This window comes from Myotis brandtii, unplaced genomic scaffold, assembly GCF_000412655.1.
Source record: "Myotis brandtii unplaced genomic scaffold, ASM41265v1 scaffold305, whole genome shotgun sequence".
NCBI lineage: Eukaryota > Metazoa > Chordata > Mammalia > Chiroptera > Vespertilionidae > Myotis > Myotis brandtii.
The window spans coordinates 412516-433145 of record NW_005361652.1 but is presented as its reverse complement, the minus strand read 5'-3'; the positions used below and the strand labels follow the sequence as shown (position 1 = coordinate 433145).

Genomic DNA, 20630 nt, shown 5'->3' with positions numbered 1-20630 from the left:
TGTATATTTAAAAAATAAAACTATAATCCTTAATAGATTAAAAAATATAGGAAGAAAATGTTAGAACTTTTATCTTGTACTTTAATTATTTTGTTTCTGTGTATGGTTTATAATGTATATAAAATATTAATGTCATAGGACATGTTATATAATAAACAAAAATATGTGTTAAAAATAAAACATTGATCAGTTGAGGGACCTGAAACGTGTTCCATTAGTGCTAATTTTGAATAGATTTTGGTCATTGCTACTGCTATATAACTCCTTTCTTCAACTTATTCCTCCTGATTCACCCAACTGTAGGGAAGGTAAGAACTTCCCCATAAAATACTGTTTCATCTGTAATAACTCAGATGAGGAGAATCAAGCCCAAAACTTCAAAGTCATTCCCTAAGAAAGGATAACTCTGAAAAATTGAATCTTTTTTAATTGCACACCTACGTTCTCACAAAAGGCATCATATCCTTGAAGTACTTGAAATATGAAAGGATATCTTTCAGGTAATGCTACATATTAATTCTCTGGAGCGGTTTAGATTCTTCCTAATAAAGCAACTCAAAATCTTAAAAAACACCATGACAGTATGTTACTTTTTTATGATGCTATTATAATGTTGCTCTAAATTAGAATCCCAGATTTTTAGCTTTTTGTATGCTGAAATACTGTCTTTTCTCTTTCTCTTTCTTTTCTCCACCTCTGTTATCAAGTAGATATACTTTTCAAAAAAAAATTCATGTGACTTTTGGATAGTTCATATGCATCAGCATATAGCTACAGCATACAATTAATTTTTAAAGATGTGTGGCTTGTGCAGCGGGCATGGCTCAGTGATTGAGCATTGACCTGTGAGCCAGGAGGTCACAGTTTGATTATTGGTCAGGGCACATACCTATGTTGGAGTTCAATCCCTGTGGGGGTGTGTGCAGGAGGCAACTGATCAATGATTCATCATTGATGTTTCTCTCTCTCCCTTCCTCTCTGAAATCAATAAAATAAATTTTAAAGAAAAGATTTGTGGCTTATTTTTTACATCTCCCTCTAAATTTCCTTTAGTGTAGGAGGTGAGCATTTTCTCCTGGCTCTCTTAAATTGAACGTCATTTAAACTAAATGAAGAAGACACTACACCTGCTGATATTATGAGATGTCTGTAACCTCAACTCTAAACTTGGTTGGTCAAAATTATATAGAAAAAATGTCCTTTCATTGCACTGATGCAGAAATATAGTAGTTACCTACTAATGAAGCTTCCTTATAATTAAAGGACCAAAATAAAGGCCTTAAAATTTTCTCATAAATTTTATTTGTGGTTCATTAAAGAAAGTTATTGCACTTGGTATGGTGACTTTAACAGCATGAATATGATTCTAACTGAATTGTAGGAAATAGGCAATTTTGCAGTTTCAATACATTTTTAAGTGTCACTGTCTATATATTATGATATACTAGGAAGTAAAGGTATTTCTTTTGATTGAAATTTGTATAATCTACAATGCTTGGGAGATCTTAAAGTTATGCAGAGATTGATATTGCAGTGTTCTTCAGGCCAAAGCAACCCAGATTTAATTTATTTAAGCTAACCTCTAAAAAGCCACCTAACCCTGATTCAGCAGGTACCATGGATTTAATCTTGCTACAGGGTTTCTAAACTCTTCCATGAAATTTCTTTTACATGACAGGCCTTTTAATTTAAGGGTGGCTCTGAGCAAAGGCTTCACACCTTCTGAAGTAAGTTGAATTGCCACAGTTGAAATCTATATTCATACAGTGTGTTTAGGGTTGTCATGTGCATGCTGTTTTCAGTAACACAGATTATAGGCACAGTACTATTATTTGAAGACCAAGAATTAAGTTATGTATATTTATATTCTGGTACTCTAGCTATTCTCTTAAAAGATACTGGTTATTGTAGGCACCAGTTACTGGCATCTTGTTTTTAGAATTTTATCTTTCCTCATGAATTATATTTACTTTTCTCCCCTTTCATTAAATATTTTGTTTTTATTTATAATGAAAACTAGAGGCCTGACGCATGAAATTCGTGCAAGAGTAGGCCTTCCTTCCCCCAGCTGCCAGCACCGGCTTCCCTCTGGCACCTGGGACCTGGGCTTCCCTTGCAGCCCCAGCTTCATCTGGAAGGATGTCTGGTCTAATTAGCATATTATGCTTTTATTATTATAGTGTTCATGCCCACATGCAGAAATGAAGTAGAGAATAAATTTAATACATTTATTTTTATGAATATCATTTTTGAAAAGAGCATATATAATTTTATTTCTTTTTAACTAAGCTTGTAAATATTGAGCAGTTTTGTGGTGGAGTTTTTCTTGTGTCTTTTATTCTTTTTCATTATTAATCAGGAGCCAACAGAGAAGAAATAATGAAGCATTGGGATTGGTTGGAACAAAATATCATGAAGACTTTATCTGTGTTTGACTCAAGTGAAGATATTACTAATTTTGTACAAGGAAAGATAAGAGTAAGTGGCCTGGGTACAATTTGTAGATGAAATACAAAAATCTTGACCCTCTTATTTAAGTATTAAAGCCTGCATAGAAGGTCAATGTTTTATTGGCACCTTTTAGGATTGGCAAAAGCACACATATGAATGTCAGAATCAGTGCTAAAGAAAAATTGCAAAGTCAGTGGTTAGTTTTTGGTGCCCTTGTGAGTGCTCTTAGGGATATTTTCATTTTAATATCTCTTGAGTTTGGAGTTTGAGTGAACACTTCACTCAATCAAAAAAATATTTAGCATCTGTATTTGCGTAGTTCTTTGTGAGGCATTAGAAAAAACCTAATGACAAAATTAAAGAAAATCTCATCTCTGTCCTCAGTATGTAATATGCATACATATACATATGATATATGTTCCTGTGTAGATATACACAGTTGTATTCAATGAACTGTTTAAATATATGAAATAAATTTTTGTTGATAGGTAATGATTAATTTTCAGAAAATATTTTGTCTCCTTTAGGGATTAATTGCTGAAGAGGGAAAACAATCTTTTGCAAAAGAAGATGACCCTGAGAAATTTCGAGAAACTCTCTTGAAATTTGAAAAATGTTTTGGTTTGCCAGAGCAGGAGAAATTAGTGACGTATTACTCATGCAGTTATTGGAAAGGACGGGTTCCTTGTCAGGGCTGGCTCTATCTTAGCACCAACTTCCTGAGCTTCTATTCTTTTTTGTTGGGATCAGAAAGTAAGTGGTTTCTATTGCTTACCATGACTTTGAACTTTCTGACTGACTTATCAACTCTGTTGTGGTATTAGATTGTATATAAAGTATTAGGATTGGTATTAAGGGTAATTAAACTGTACATTAAAAGTTCAGTTGATCTAGCCCTGGTCGGTGTGGCTCAGTTGGTTGGAGCATTGTCCAGTGCAACTGAAAGGTTTCTGGTTTGATTCCCAGTCAGGGCACATTCCTATGTTGGGGGTTTAATCTCCGGTCAGGGTGTTTGCGAGAGGCAACTGATCAATGATCTCTCTCTCTCTCTCTCTCTCCCCCATCACTTTCCCCTTCTCCCTCTTTCTTTCTCTCTCCCTCCCCCTCTCTCTAAAAATAAAACAAGTTTACTTCATCTAGAGAAAGAATTCTTTTAAGGCTGGTTATTTAACATAGGAACCATAAGAAAATATGTATAGAATGTCTTGCATAATGCCTTTCATATTGTGGGAAGTGAATGAATATGAAATGATGGTGATCTAGCATATAACTCCTTTTCTTCCATTGTTCTAAACTACCTACTTTCCTCAATCTATGCTTTAATCCTTGTTTTAAACATACAATATAAATATAGTAGCCATAGTACCACTATGTAATTACGTAAAGTAACAATAATTTATATCTATTTCTAGACTCCCCAATTATTATGTTTATGGTTATGATTTAAAATTATAACTAATGTTGGATTCAAAGATTTTAGTTGTTCATAGCATTTTTCAAGTATGTTACTATTCTTTTGAAAGACCTGATTGATAAACATTAATCAACATTTACAAATTTAATCTGATCTACTTATAACTCTTGTTTACAGTAAAACTCATTATCTCCTGGGATGCAGTCTCAAAACTTGAAAAGACTTCAAATGTCATACTGACAGAGAGTATTCATGTGTGTTCCCAAGGGGATAGCCACTACTTTTCCATGTTTTTGCATATTAACCAAACATACCTTCTTATGGAACAGCTAGCCAACTATGCTGTAAAGAGACTTTTTGATAAGGAAACATTTGATAATGACCCAATTCTTGATGATCCTCGACAAATCACCAAAAGGTATTCAAACCTTAATACTTACTTTTTTAAAATATTGTTTGACCAAAGAATGGTAGCATTGATTAGCATTAGAAGTTAACCATTCTGTATTATGTAATGTGCTTTTGGGGGGGGGGGGTAATTATTGATATTATTTATTTATATGCATTTCACAAATAGTGTTCTCTTCATGAAATTTAGCCCTACGAAGCAATTGAAGTTAGGTTTGAAAATTGTTTCTTGAGATCGCAGTAGGATTTGCCATGGAGTGCTTTTAGAAATGTAGAGATTTATATGTGCAAGGTTAATCTAACTCTAAATTTCTGTATGAGTAGTCTAGTTTTAGGTCTGAAATTATTAAATGTATTTATTTTAAAATAATTTATGAAGAGCATTGTTTTTTGTTTTGTTGTTTTATGTTTTTAAATATATTTTTATTGATTTCAGAGAGGAAGGGAAAAGGAGAGAGAGATAGAAACATCAGTGATGAGAGAGAATCATTGATCGGCTGCCTCCTGCACCCCCACACAGGGGATCGAGCCTCCAACCCAGGTGTGTGCCCTTGATCAGAATCCAACCTAGGACCCTTCAGTCCCCAGGCTGGCCCTCTGTCCACTGAGCCAAACTGGCTAGGGCAAGGGCATTGTTTTTTTTATGAAGAGGCAAGTTTGTGGAGTCAGTGGAGAATATAGTGTTTAAAAGGAGAGTACAGGAACTCTTGGACAAGTCATAATCACTCAGGACCTCTGTATTTTCAGAGAGCACTTATAAGGAATGAGCAATATATTATGTGAAAGCACTTTGTAAAATATAAAGTACTAGATAAATATTAATAATTAGTTTCTGCATCAGAAGTATATGTCTGAAAGCTGTTTGCCTCTATATGTATTTGGTTTGCTATCACATATTATACAATTTGCTTCCCCTCCTTAAAATAATATATCATGGACTTCTTTTCATTGATATAAATAAACCTCATCCTTTTAAATAATAATGAAATAACCCATTGGATTACAATTTGAGTTAAAATTAATGTGGTTTTCCATTCATATTTATCAAAATTATTTTGAAAGACACGAAGTATCTCATATTCAAATAGTATATGCTGGAATGATGAATTTAGTTTTAATTTTGTTGGCTCTGAGTTAGAACTTGCATAATTTACTTACTACCCCAGATGGCATAGCTGCTTAACTTGAGTGTTTAGTGCCACTAGAAAATTGTTCTATTTTAAGCAATTGTTTTTTATTTATATATGTATGTTTAAGTTAACAACTAATCTGTATTTATTGACACCTATAAGGTGCCTAATACTGTGCAAACAGTATTGTTTTATCTTGCTTCTAATTTGGACTTTTTAAAATATTAATATTATCTTTTATGCACTATTTATCTTTTATGCAAAATTTTAGTTTTAATATTACTTTTTATACACTAACTTTCTCTCTAAATTTGGATGCCATAAATTTTCATTATTTTATTTTGTTTGAACTGGGTAACTTATGATTTTCTGCTAACCAGATTATAACGATTACTGTCTACTGAGATTAGTTTTAGCCATAATCAATAATATGACAATATAGTAGTATAATAATAACCTTCCAGCAAATCACTCCTTAACAGATGGTTTGAAGACCTATATTATCTCTAATTTTTGTGCATTCTAATCCACTAATTTAAAAAATTGGAAAAGAGAACAAACAAAATGAATCTGTTAGGAATCAGTAGTTTCTTCCATTTCATAATTTGTTGAAGAATATAGCATGTAGTGTTTAAACGTTCTGCTTTACATTGCATTTGGATTAATCAGTATAAACATGTGTACCCTTTAGAAGTCATTATTTAAGTCCCCCTCTTTTCTTTCCTACAGAGGTCTAGAAGATCGAGCCCACAGTGAGCAGTTTAATGCTTTCTTTAGGCTGCCCAAAGAAGAGACTTTGAAAGAAGTACATGAATGTTTTTTATGGGTGCCATTCAGCCACTTCAATGCTCATGGCAAAATGTGCATCTCAGAGAACTATATCTGCTTTGCTAGCCAGGATGGCAATCTGTGCAGTGTAATCATTCCATTTCGAGAGGTAATGTAAATTTAGTTGCGTACCAGTTTTTAGTTTGAAGATATTAACATTCAAAGAGGAAAATTTCCTTTAATTCTATAAATTATTAAAAACTCATTATGCCACTTTATTTTAGTAATTTTTAGATAATAATTTTTAAGTCCAGCATTATTCTTTAGGATAAGAGTACTAAGAGCCTTATAGCTCTTGTTGAAAATGAAAAAAGTTACATAAAAATGGAACATGATTAGACAGACATATATGACATGAACACCAAAACTTAGATATTTGATATGCACAGTCAAAAAAGATAGAATTGATAGCTTTTGTGTAAGTCAAAAATAGTCAGCATTGCACTAAATTGTGTTGTCATTTTTAAAGACTACATGTTAGTTAAGACTTTCCCTTGAGAAGTTAAATAACTTGCACCTGTATCAGTGGTACAACTAGTACATAAAGTCTATTTCTTTTTTTTAGGATAATAAATTTTATTATTTCCTTTTTAAATTTTTTTCAATTACAATTCACATTCAATATTATATTAGTTTTAGGTGTACAGCATAGTGGTTAGATATTTACACCCCCCAATAAGTCTAGTACCCCCTGACAACATACATAGTTATTACAATACTAGTGATCCAGGGCACGGATTCATGCACATTGAAAGGAAATTAATTAGAAGGTAGCTGGTGGGGCGGGACTGGGCAAGATGGGCCAGACACATCCTGGAGCCAACCTCCTGCGGTCCCTACCCGGCATCTGCAGAGTGAGTGGGGTCCCTCTGGCAGGTGGGGTCCCTCGGCCTGGCCTGTGGGGATCTGGCTGAAACCAGCTCTCCGACATCCCCCGAGGGGTCCTGGAGTGCAAGAGGGCACTCTGCAAAGTTGCTGTAGTACAGGGTGTGGAACGCAAATGCAAGTGTGCAGTAAACCAGATTCAGGGCTGACAGTGCCCCAGCAACAACATAACCCACAGCCAAAGATGGATTTGAGTGGCCCCGCGAGGAATCAGGCTCCCTCCTCTCTGGTTTTGAGGTGTGCCTGAGAACCACCACCGCTGCCAAGTCACGGCCGCTCAGCAGCTCCTGCATTGAGCATCTGTCCCCTGGTGGTCAGTGCGCGTCATAGCAACCGGTTGGACAGTCGGACAGTCGGACACTTAGCATATTAGCCTTTTATATATAGACTAGAGGCCCGTGCACAGAATTCGTGCATGGGAGGGGGTGTCCCTCAGCCTGGCCTGCACCCTCTCGAAATCTGGGACCCCCTCGAGGGATGTCTGACTGGCAGTCGGACATCCTTCTCACAATCCAGGACCACTGGCCTCTAACTACACGTCTGCCTGCCTGATCGCCCTTAACTGCCTCTGCTTGCCTGATCGCCCCTCAGCACTCTGCCTGCCTGCCTGATTGCCCCTAACCACCTCTGCCTGCCTGATCACCCCTAAGCACTCTGCCTGCCTGATAGCCCCTAACCACTCTGCTGCCTCCTTGATCACCCCTAACTGCTCGCCTGCCTGCCCGATCACCCCTAACACCTCTGCCTGTCTGATTGCCCCTAACTGCCTCTGCCTGCCTGATAGCCCCTAACCACTCTGCCTTCCTCTGTGATTGCCCCTAACCACTCTGCCTGCCTCCCTGATCGCCTCTAACTGCTCGTCCATCTGCCTGATTGCCCCTAACCGCTCACTGGGGGCTGCCGGCCAGGGTGAGGCACCATGGTCATTCTGGTCTCTGATCGTTCTGGTCATTCTGCCATTTTGGTCCTGGGCTTTTATTATGTAGGATTAATGACTATATTCCTTATGCTATACTTTACATCCCCGTGATTATTTTGTAACTGCCAATTTGTACTTCTTAATCGCTTCACCAGCTCCCCAAACCTCTTCTCATCAGATAACCATTAATTTGTTCTCTGTATCCATGAGTTTCTTTTTTTTAAATTTGCTTTATTTTTCTGCTGAATTGAGTACTCGCTCCTAGTTAAGTTAGATTTTTTAAAAAAATGTGTTCTAAACATTAGCACAGGGAGCAACACCTTACCAATAACCAAATAATAAAACAAACTAGGTCCCAGTGGTTATGGCTACATCTAAGTTGTTGTGATGATCAGGAACTCTTTTATTTGTTTGCGTTAGTTTTTAGTTCTTGATTATAGCTCTAAATACGAAAGAGCTGAGAGGCTCCTGCTGCCCCAACAAAGAAATTAACAGCAAACTCTGGTTTTTTGGAATAATTACAAGTGAGTATCTTGACCAAATAAGCCCTGTAACCATCAAAACAGCAGACTGAGCTGTACTGAGATTTTCTGCAGGTCAAGCCATGTCAGCCAATCCAGCACACACCACCCCCATTTCATAATTGGTGCCCAGAAAAAAACTGTTCTTGGACCTGTCAGATGGTTGTACAGTGGCCTCAATTTCTCAGGCAGCATGAGCTCCACTTTATCGAGGACCCGGTGGTAGGTGGCCCTCAGGCCACGGACACTGGTGGCTGACATCTCTGTGGATGAGGGATCGTGGCCAGGCAGGCGGGTGGTCACATACTCATCCCTGGCTGACAATGAAGGGCAGCTTGTCACTTCCCCTGCCTCAGGGCCTCACGTCCTCCTCTCCCCTGGGGTGCCCACCCCACCGCTGTTCAGCCTGTCCCCCCTGCGAATCACCCTGGAGCTGGTCCAGGAGAAGACCGAGGAGGCCTGTATCTATGAGTTTTTTTCTTTTTTGTTTGTTCATTGATTTTATTTTTTAGATTCCACATATAAGTGAAATCATATGGTATTTGTCTTTTTCTGTCTGACTTATTTCACTTAACCTAATACCTGCTAAGTACATCATGCTGTCACAAATGGTAAGATTTTATTCTTCTTTATGGCTGACTAATATTCCATTGTATATAAGTACCATGACTTCTTTATCCAGTCGTCTATTGATGGACACTTAAGTTGTTTCCATATCTTGGCCATTGTAAATAATGTCACATTGAATAGGGGATGCATATATATTTTTTTGGATTTCTTGGGATAAATAACAAGGTGGTGGAATGGTAGTTGTGTTTTTAATTTTTTGAGGAACATGCATACTGTTTTTCATAGTGGCAGCACAAATTTTCAATTTCACCAACAGTGGACAAGGATTCTTTTTTCTCCACATCCTCTCCAACACTTGTTTGTTGAATTTTTGATAATAGCTATTTAGGTAGGTGTGAGGTGAGATCTCATTGTGGTTTTTCAAAGTTTATTATTTAATAAGTCATACCAGGAACCTAAACTTTAGCCACAAAAGAGTTAGCTAAACACATTTTGCCTGGAAGTGTAAGCATCAAGGGAGAATGTGATTCATTTATAATATTTTTTTTTCCCCCCCCCCCCCCCCCGCAGGTCTTAGCTATAGATAAGACACATGATTCCAGCAAATCTGTCATCATTAGCATCAAAGGAAAAACAGCTTTTCGCTTCAGTGAAGTTACAGACTTTGAACAACTGGTGGCAAAACTCAGGCTCAAGTGTGGGACAACTTCAAATCAATATCACGATATTAGCACAGAGGTAATTATATAGCAATCAAATAATTTTGAAAAAATGTTATGTGTTTTGTGTGGTCCATTATTTCAAATATAATTCATAGTGACTTTCCTATTCATTCTTATATTTAATTTTTTAAAAGACTAATACAAAAGAAATTATATTCTCTAAGACCCATTATAAAGCAGAATTGAGAATTAGGAATGTATCCTTTTTAGGAACTCATAAACAATTTATTTTTCATTTTATTTAATATTTGTTAATCCTCACATGAGGATATTTTTTTCCCATTGATTTTTAGAGAGAGTGGAAGGGAGTGGGAGAGACAGAGAGAGAAACATGGATGTGAGAGAGACACTATTGGTTGCAACCGGGACCTGGATCTAGCCCACAACCAAGGTATGTGCCCTTGACAAGAATCAAACCCGTTACCCTTCAGTCTGCAGGCAGTGCTCTAACCACTGAACTACCAGCTAAGGCAAAAAAATTTTCTTATTTTTATTTATTTTTTAAATATATTTTTATTGATTTCAGAGAGGAAGGGAGAGGGAGATAGGAACATCATTGATGAGAAAGAATCATGGATTGACTGCCTCCTGCACGCCCCACACTGGGGATCAAGCCCACAACCTGGGCATGTGCCCTTGACCGGAATCAAACCTGGGACCCTTCAGTCCACAGGCCAACTCTCTATCCACTGAGCCAAACCCGGTAGGGCAACAATTTATTTTTTATTTACAGTTTACATTTAATAACTTAATTTATATTAGTTCCAGGTGTACAGAATACTGGTTATGCAATCACATACTTTACAAAGTGTTCTCCCCGATATTTCAAGTACCCACCTGGCACCATGCATAGTTATTACAATATTATTGACTATATTCTCTATGCTGTACTTTACATTCCCATTATTATTATTATTATTATTGTTATTTTGTTGTTGTTAATCCTCACCTGAGGATATTTTTTCCATTGATTTCTAGAGAGAGTGAAAGGGATGGGGAGAGACAGAGAGAGAGAGAAACATCGATATGAGAGACACATCAATTGGTTGCCTCCCACAATCACCCCGACCAACGCTAGGGATCAAGCTTGTAACCGAGGTATATGCCCTTGACTGAAATCGAACCTGTGATGTTCTAACCACTGAGCATCAGCTAGGGCCCTATGATTATTTTGTAACTACCAATTTTTACTTCTTTTTTAAAATACCTTTTTATTGATTTCAGAGAGAAAGGGAGAGGGAGAGAGAGATAGAAACATCAATGATGAGAAAGAATCATAGACTGGTTGCCTCCTGCACACCCTCCACTGGGGATAAGCCCACAACCCCAGGCATGTGCCCTGACCAGGAATCGAACCGTGACTTCCTGGTTCATAGGTGATGCTCAACCACTGAGCAACACTGGCTGGGCCCAAGTTGTACTTCTTGATCTTTTCACCTGACACCATACATAGTTATTACAATATTATTGACTATATTCTCTATGCTGTATTTTATATCCCCATGATTATTTTGTAACTATCAATTTGTACTTCGTAATCTCTTCATCTTTTTCAATTTTGTTTTCTCTTTCTTTAGATTTCACATATAAGTGAAATCATATGGTATTTTTCTTTCTCTGAAGGACTTATTTCACTTAGCATAATACCCTCTAGGTCCATCGATGCTGTTGCAAATTGTAAGATTTCATTCATTTTTATGGCCAAGTAATATTCCATTGTGTGTATGTGTGTGTGTATGTAAATTAAAAATAAAGAGAGATCCAAGATGGCAGTGGATTAGTTGGAAGCTACACTAACTACATTTTTTACATTTTTTAAAATTGATTTTTAGAGAAAGTGGAAGAGAGAGATAGAGAAACATCCATTTGTTGCCTGGTGCACGAAATTTGTGCACTCTGTGGGGGGTCCCTCAGCCCGGCCTGCGCCCTCTCACAGTCTGGTAGCCCTCATGGGATGTCCAATTGATGGCTTAGGCTTGAGCCCGGCTTCTGGCTGGACAGCGCTCCCCCTGTGGGAGCACACTGACCACCAGGGTACTGCTCCTGTGTTGAGCGTCTGCTGCCTGGTGGTCAGTGTGTATCATTGTGACTGATTGTTCCACTGTTCAGTCGATTTGCATATTAGCCTTTTATTATATAGGATATGTACCACAACTTTCTTATCCATTCCTCTATTGATGACACTTGGGTCACTTCCATTTTTTGACTATTGTAAACAGTGCTGCAATGAGCATAGGGTTGCATATATACTTTACGTTTTTTATTTTCTGAGGTAACTCCATGCTGTTTTCCACAGTGGCTGCACCAATCTGAAATACCACCAACAATGCATTAGGCTTCCCTTTTCTTCACATTATCACCAAAACTTGTGTGTTGATTTATTGATAAGAGCGATTCTGACAGGTGTGAGGTGGTATCTCATTGTGGTTTTAATTTGTATTTCTCTGATGATTAGTGGTGTTCAGCATCTTTTTATATGTTGAATGGCCATCTGTATATCTTCTTTGGAGAAATGTCTATTCAGTTCCTCTGTCCTTTGTTTTTTAATCCTCACCTGAAGATATATTCCTTATTGAAATGAGAGAGAGAGAGAGAGAGAGAGAGAGAGAGAGAGAGAGAGACATCAATTGGCTGCTGTCTCCCATATGCACCCTGACCTGGGATTGAACCAACAACCTAGGTATGTGCCCTGGCTGGGAATTGAACCTGCCACCTTTTGGTGTATGAGACATTGATTGCTCCAACCAACAAGCCACCCAGCCAGGCCCATTTTTTAATTGGATTGTCTGTGTTTTTTGCTGTTGAGTTGTCTGAGTTCTTTATAAATTTTGGATATTAACCCCTTATCAGTTGTATCATTGACAAATACCTTTCCTCATTCAGTAGGTTGTATTTTTGTTTTGTTGATGATTTCCTTTGTTATGCAAAAACTTTTTAGTTTGATGTAGTCCTATTTGTTCATAATTTTTCTTTGTTTCCATAGCAGAGGAGATACATCACAAAAAAAAATATTTCTAAGAGAAATGTCAGTGATTTTCCTGTCTTGTGTTTTCTCCTGGGAGTTTTATGGTTTTGAGTCTTAAATTAATCTATTTTGAGTTTATTCTTCTATGTGGTGTAAGAGAGTGGTCTAGTTTCATTTTTTGCATGTATCTGTCCAACTTTCCTAACACTATTTATTTAATAGACTATCTTTACCCCATTGTATGTTTTTGCCCCCTTTGTCAAATATTGACTATAAAGGCATTTATTTCTGGGCTCTTTATTCTGTGCAATTGATCTATGTGTCTGTTTTCGTTTTTTGCCATTACCATGCTGGTTGGATTACTATGGTCTTGTAGTATAGTTTGATATTAGGTAACATGATGCCTACAACTTTGTTCTTTCTCAAGGTCACTGTTGCTATAGAGCAGTGGTTCTCAACCTTCCTAATGCCATCCTCCCGGCCACCATCTTGAAATCTCCCAATTTGAACTCCTTAATCCCTTCACTTTTTCTATGCATACCCCAAACTCCCTCCCATCTGGCAGCCATCAAAATGTTCTCTGTATCTATGAGTCTGTTTTTGTTCTGCTTGTTTGTATAATTTGTTTTTTCTATTCAACTGTTGATAGATATGTCTTTATTGCTGTTTGATCATTCATATTTTTTATCTTTTTTTTCTTAAAGAAGACCCTTTAATCCAGTGGTTCTCAACCTTCCTAATGCCGCGACCCTTTAATACAGTTCCTCATGTTGTGGTGACCCCCAACCATAAAATTATTTTCGTTGCTACTTCATAACTGTAATTTTGCTACTGTTATGAATCGTAATGTAAATATCTGATATGCATTTTGTGTTTTCATTGTTACAAATTGAACATAATTAAAGCATAGTGATTAATCACAAAAACAATATGTAATTATATATGTGTTTTCCGATGGTCTTAGGCGACCCCTGTGAAAGGGTCGTTCGACCCCCAAAGGGTCGCGACCCACAGGTTTTGAACCGCTGCTATAAGGGGTCTTTTGTGGTTCCATATAAATTTGTTGGCATAGTTGTTTATAATGTTTTCTACCACTCTCTCTAAAAGATCAATAGAAAAATATCCTCGGGTGAGGATTTAAAAAAAGTAGTTTTCTTACAGTCCTTTCTATTTCTTTGGTTTCAGTTGTTCTTTCATTTTTTATATTACTTATTTGGATCCTTTGTCTTTTTTCTTGATGAGTCTGGTTAAAGGTTTGTCATTGTTTATCTTTTCAAACAGCTAGATCTTGGTTTCATTGATCTTTTTTATTGTTTTTGTTTTTGTTTTTACTCCTTTTATTTCTGCTCTGAACTTTATTATTTTCTTTTTTCTTCCTCCTACTCACTTTGGGCTTTCTTTGTTGTTCTTTTCCTAATACCTTTAAGTGTAAAGTTAGATTGTTTATTTGACCTTTTTCTTCTTTCTTGAGATAGGCCTGTAATGCTATGATTTTACCCCTAAGGACTGCTTTCCATGTATCCCACAGATTTTGGGTTGTGTGTTCTCATTTTCATTCGTTTCAAGGTATCTTTTGGTTTCTTCCTTGATCTCATTGCTAACCCATTCATTGTATAGTAACATGTTACTTAGCCTCCATATTTTTGTGTGTTTTTTCAGTTTTCTTCTTGTGATTGATTTCTAGTTTCAGAGCATTATGGTCAGGGAAGTTGCTTGATATGAGTGGCTGTAAATAAATTTTTTTCTGTTGGCCCTTTAAGAGGATGCCCTGGCAGACAGAGATCATGCTGCTTTTCATAGCAGGATGTTATGTGAGCACCATTTCTGGTTCTGATGCTCTAGGCTTGGGAACCTGGCTTGAGGTTTAGACCCCAAACTTTTCAGGGGGAACCCCCCACAGTTGAGATATCCCCATAGGAGCCCAGCCAGCCCTCTCATGCCTCCATACTTCCTACCAGTCTCAATATGCTACTTCTATAAGTCCTTGATTAATAAGGCTTCTCTCCAGCTAGTCTTCAGTTGGTTATTCAGGATGATTTTTGTATTATTTAGTTGTAATTCCAGTTTGGTCCTGGGAGGAGGTTAGTGTAGCTTCCAACTAATCCACTGCCATCTTGGATCTCTCTTTATTTTTAATAAATAATCTTTTTTACATTTTTAAAAATTGATTTTTAGAGAGAGTGGAAGAGAGAGATAGAGAAACATCCATTTGTTGTTCCACTTATTTATGCATTCATTGGTTGATTTTTGTATGTGCCCTGACTAGGAATCGAACCCTCAACTTTGGCATATCGGGATGATGTTATAAGCAACTGAGCTACCTGGCCAGGGCATCTTTTGCCCACTTTTTAACTGAATCCTTTATTTTTTTTAAGTTTCCTTTAGTTCTTTGAATCTATTTATAATAGCTGCTTTACATTTTTAGTTTACAAAATCCAAAAACTGGGCTCCTCGGGGACATTTTTAATGGTTTGCTTTTTGTTGTTGTTGTTCATATTTCTTATTTTTATTTTTAAGCCTGGGTTGCTTGGATCAGCCACTGGGTCAGTATAAATTGGTGGTCAGCCAAGGATAGATCAGAAGATTTCCTTAAATGCCTTAAACCATTAAGTTTACCACCTTTTGCCAAGGGGATCTTTGTGTGAAGATATACCTCAAACTTTTGGCAGTTTATAAATCAGTCTTAGCTTTCATTTCTTACTTCCAAAGTCAGCCAGAGTTGAGTGACTGGGATCTTTTCTTCTGTCTCTTTCTTTTCTTGGGCAGGTTCATAGTCCTGCACATGCATGTATACATTTAGATCCCCAAGAATATGTTGGAACCTTTCAAAGTTCCTTATGGCCATCTAGTTCTCCAGGCCTTCCTTTTAAGTTTCTAGCCAGGCTTTTGTTTTCCACATACATAATTAGGTTTAGACAGTTGTGATGTAATTAGCATATTGCTATGTTTTTTTCCTAACAGAGCTGAGGTCTGAATCAAATGAAATGATAACACCCTGGAAATGGAGATTTTCCAGGGAGGTGATACTTTGGTCAAAATCAGTGGTTCTCAACCTTCCTAATGCTGCGACCCTTTAATACAGTTCCTCATGTTGTGGTGACCCCCAACCATAAAATTATTTTCGTTGCTACTTCATAACTGTAATTTTGCTACTGTTATGAATCGTAATGTAAATATCTGATATGCTATATGTGTTTTCCGATGGTCGCGGCCCACAAGTTGAGAACCGCTGGTCAAAATACTGACTGTGTCCAAGGGATGGGAATTTTAGTGAAGCTCCAATGAAACATCCTTGGCTATGATAATGCTGGCTTTCATGGCTACCACACCTCTGAGCTTGAGAGGGTAGCAGATAGGAATAGCCCCAAATTAAAATTTCACAGCCTGGAGTGTTCTTATTGATATTCATTTGTTTTACTTAAATTGATGCTTTTCCATTCGTTCTGTGGCTTTGGTTAATTTCCTATGTTCTGTGTGTTGTTTTTTCCAACATTTTGCGAGTATTTTATTGCTTTTGTAGGGGAGTGGTTTGGTTCACTTAGGTCCTGAGTTTTCTTTTACAGATAGTAATTTGTTGTGTCTCTAGTTTTGATAGAAAAACAGTGTCTCCTGGTCTCCTTGAAATATTGCTTTTGAAATATTTATTATGCATATAAATTGTGGTTTATAAATGATAGATAAAACATCACTTTTTCTTTTTGCAAAAACTATTAAGCATACATTTGGGACAATTACATTCTTTCTTTTTCAGGTTCCTATTAGTTCTCATTCTACAGATCCATCTGATAATATTGAGGCACAGTCTTTGCCATGTCAAAGGGAATACAGTGAAACTGTGAACACCGAAGCTTTAATGACAGTATATCACCCTCAGAATATGGAGACTCTTAATTCCAAAATGGTACAGAAACAAAATATTTATTACTATGGACTGAAACACTTGATTAAAAATAAAAATCTTAGAACAGACCAGTGGTCGCCAACCATTTGGACCTCACAGACCACCAGTGGTCTGCGGACCACTGGTTGGTGACCGATGCTCCAAAGGTTTCCTTAAACCAGCGGTCGCCAACCTTTTGGACCTCACGGACCACCAGTGGTCCACGGATCACTGGTTGGCGACCGCTGGACTAGAAGGTACAACAATTGAACACTCTTTTGGGGGCTTGAAAAGTTTTTCCAGCAGGTACTTCTATGTAACTTGTTTGGTTCCATTACACAAAAGGACTGTTACCATGAATTAAGATAAAGGATAAAAGTTGAACATTGGGCTTTAATTGTACATGTTTCTAATAATCAGTCCTAATCAAGGTTATTTGGGGAGAATGATGGTTCAAACCTTTACCTCCTAAAAGTATTGATATTCCCATTTTATATGAGTTTAGCTAAGAATTAAAATAGTAAATTAAATCTGTTAGGCTCACATGGATTTAAAAGATTTTTGTGATGACAGTAGACCAGTTTGGGGCCCATCTGAATACTGATTTTGAGTTTCTAAAATCTTGATTTCCAAACGTATTATTTCATGATGATGAGAACTATCAAGTTATTTGAAAGAAGTTAATGTCTCATTATGTTTAGTTGCTTAGATTTTTTGTTGTTGTTATAGTTGAAAGAAAAGATGAAGGAACAGTCATGGAACATCCTATTTTCAGAATGTGGGCGTGGTGTTACCATGTTTCGGACTAAAAAGACTCGAGATCTGGTTATAAGAGGGATTCCAGAGACCTTAAGAGGAGAGCTCTGGATGCTTTTTTCAGGTATTACATTTATTTATTTAGCAGACATTAATTATGCCCCTTCTAGGACTTATGCACCAAGCTACCTAAAAATAATTGCAAAGATGGCTAGGATAAAGTCATTCATCATGAATCCAGACTAATCACAGAAGGAATGTTAGTTTTGTATACTTACTGATATATCAACACATTCATTGTCTAAGCAGATTATTTAACTAGGCAAGTTATAGCTAATTGGTTGGAGGGATCTCTATCTCTAGTGTCAAAGGAAAGTTAAGAGGAAAAACGGTTCATGAAAATGTTATTCTGTTGGATAAGATTGGTGTTGTCCTCATGTTATAGATTCTAGAGTGAAGGTTTTCCTTTCATTTGTACTCAGATATCACTTGAGCATAAAGCTAAATTTAAAGGTATTCCAGTTCTTCATGTATATATGCAAGAAGTAGTTTAATTACATTCCTTTTCTTTTGTGTGTTAATGTAATCATCTTTACAGGCGCTGTTAATGACATGGCTGCTCATCCTGGCTATTATGCTAAAGTGGTTGAACAGTCCTTAGGGACCTGCACTTTGGCTACTGAAGAAATTGAACGTGATTTACGTCGCTCCCTGCCTGAGCACCCAGCCTTTCAGAGTGACACTGGCATATCTGCTCTGAGGCGAGTACTCACTGCTTATGCATACAGGAATCCCAAAATTGGATACTGCCAGGTATGACTTTGTTATGAAGCCAACTGTGTAAATGTTCCAAGTGATAAAAATCACATCAAATCCAACTCAAATAGTTTGAAAAGTACAGAGGTTGAGTTTTAATTAATAGTGCATATTATTAAGCTAAGTAGAATGATAGTGATAATATTTAGGATTATTGACATTTTATTAATTTGTTTCTCTTTTATATTTAACCAATGTTTACTGAATCCCTGCTCTTTAAAAAATATAGTTTAGTGTCTGTGTTGGACAAAACGATCTGTAATTACAGCCAAGTACATTCTGTTCACAGGGCACACCCAGGGAATAAGAATAACATGCTATTATGACTAAGTTGTAAAACCTATGCACATCCCTTGCATTTTGGGCAACTTTATTAAAAAGCAACAACAAAAACAAAACTGATTTTTATTAATAATAATCATATAGTGAAATGTGTTTGTAATTTTGTCTCAATTTAATTTGTTGTAAGGTGGGAGGGGGATTGCTGGTTTCACCATTTCAGATCTGTGTTGTCTGAGAGTATTAACATTTTAATTAAGCAAAGAAATGAGGATTTTTAAAATGTATTTAATTGTTTTAAAAGCACCCATTTTAGGAGAATATAATGTGCAATGAAGAAACCAGTTTAGGCATTTGCTCTAAACTGAATTATTCCAAAAGAATAATCTATAACAGCCCTGTAAATTCCTTTAAAATGCTAACTAACAGGACAGTTTGACCAATTTTTTTAAATATACTTCCTTTTATGTGTTCAATATTAAAAGCCTTTGGGTCCTTCATTTCATTATAGATTTGTTCAGATATACAACCGATAATCTTTAGAATATGACTATATAAAGATGAATCAGATAAAAATCTTGCCCTTAAAAGTATATAGACTAGTAGGTATTAAAACATACTTGTTGGCAAATGAAAAAAAAATGAGGAAGATTGTTAGAGAAATATAAAGTCATGGCAGGATTTAAAATAGGGAAAATTATTTTCATCTAGAGCAGGGGTGGGGAACCTTTTCTTTTTTGCCAAGGGCCATTTGGATATTTATGACATCATTCGAGGGCCATACAAAATTATCAACTTAAAAATTAGCCTGCTGCTTGGCTGGCTGGCTCAGTGGTTGAGTGTCAACCTATGAACCAGGAGATCATGGTTCGATTCCTGGTCAGGGCACATGCCTGAGTTTCAGGCTCAATCCCCAGTAGGGGGTTTGCAAGAGGCAACCGATCAATGATTCTCTCTTATCATTGATGTTTCTAACTCTCTCTCCCTCTCCCTTCCTCTCTGAAATCACTAAAAATATATTTTTAAAAATCAGCCTGCTATATGTGGTCAAATATTTAACTCACCCCTAATGCCTTGGCAGGGCCAAGCCAAATGATTTCGTGAGCCTTATATGGCCTGGGGGGCCAGATGTTCCCCACCCTGATCTAGAGGAATCAGAGAAGGTTTCATGGAACAGGTAGCATTTGTAGGTCTTAAAAATTACGAATTTTAGTTCTATGGAGATGGAATGAAAGAACATAGCAGATGAAGGGATCAGTCTAAACAAGCACATATAAAGGTAAATGTGAAATGTATATAAGACCCTGTTCTGTTTAGTGAAAGTATGATGAATGAAGCAAAGTGATTGGAGAAAAATAATTACTAAGGTACCTTAGGATTGGTCAGGAGTTTGAATTTTATTTTGTAGGCAGTTGCATAATCATAGAAAAAAATCCTTTAGGAGCACACCATATTTATTAGGGTATGTTAGACAGTGACACAAATAATTTCAAACAGGTAATATCTCTAAACATAAAAGTTTACTTAAAGGAATAAACAGAGATGAGTGAGTTTTTAAGTCAGTAGGCAGCTCTCCATGAGATTATTCAAGGACTTAAGCTAGTAGCAGGCTTGATAATCTTTAAAACATGGCTTCCAAGGTGCTCTTTTATTGCTATTACTACTCAGAGGAAAGAGGAGAGAGTATGGAGACAAAATTGTGGGAGATTCTATCTAGGCCTGGAAAGTGCATACCTCATTTCACCTACATTCTTTTTTTTTATTTTTTAATTATAGTTGGCATACATTATTATATTAGTTTCAGGTGTGCGCCCCAGTGATTTAGACATTACATAACTTACTAAGTGATCATCCTTATAAATCTCACACTCATCTGTCACCATACATAGTTATTGGAATAATATTGACTATATTCCCTATGCTGTACTTTACATCCCCACAACTATTCTGTAACAACCAATTTTTACTTATTTTTTAAAATTTAAATTCTTTATTGTTTAAAGTATTACATAAACCTCCTTTTCCCCCCATTGACCTCTCTCCAGCCGCCTCCACCCCCCAGCACCTGCCCCCCACCCCCCCCCCC

The 20630-nt window shown here is 36.8% G+C and overlaps 1 protein-coding gene and 1 pseudogene across 2 annotated transcripts in view; one reads left to right on the top strand and one right to left on the bottom strand.

The window, feature by feature from the left end:
* Positions 1–20630, top strand: part of TBC1D8B (TBC1 domain family, member 8B (with GRAM domain)) — a 65711-nt gene that overhangs the window by 19829 nt on the left and 25252 nt on the right. For both annotated transcript variants that reach the window (XM_005869859.2, XM_014542588.1), the window contains exons 3-10: positions 2360–2478; positions 2979–3204; positions 4043–4283; positions 6133–6340; positions 9697–9864; positions 16565–16714; positions 17423–17573; positions 18048–18262. In XM_005869859.2, coding sequence (XP_005869921.1) covers positions 2360–2478; positions 2979–3204; positions 4043–4283; positions 6133–6340; positions 9697–9864; positions 16565–16714; positions 17423–17573; positions 18048–18262 — 1478 coding nt within the window. The remainder of the gene's footprint in view (positions 1–2359; positions 2479–2978; positions 3205–4042; positions 4284–6132; positions 6341–9696; positions 9865–16564; positions 16715–17422; positions 17574–18047; positions 18263–20630) is intronic.
* Positions 8424–8993, bottom strand: LOC102241236 (annotated as a pseudogene).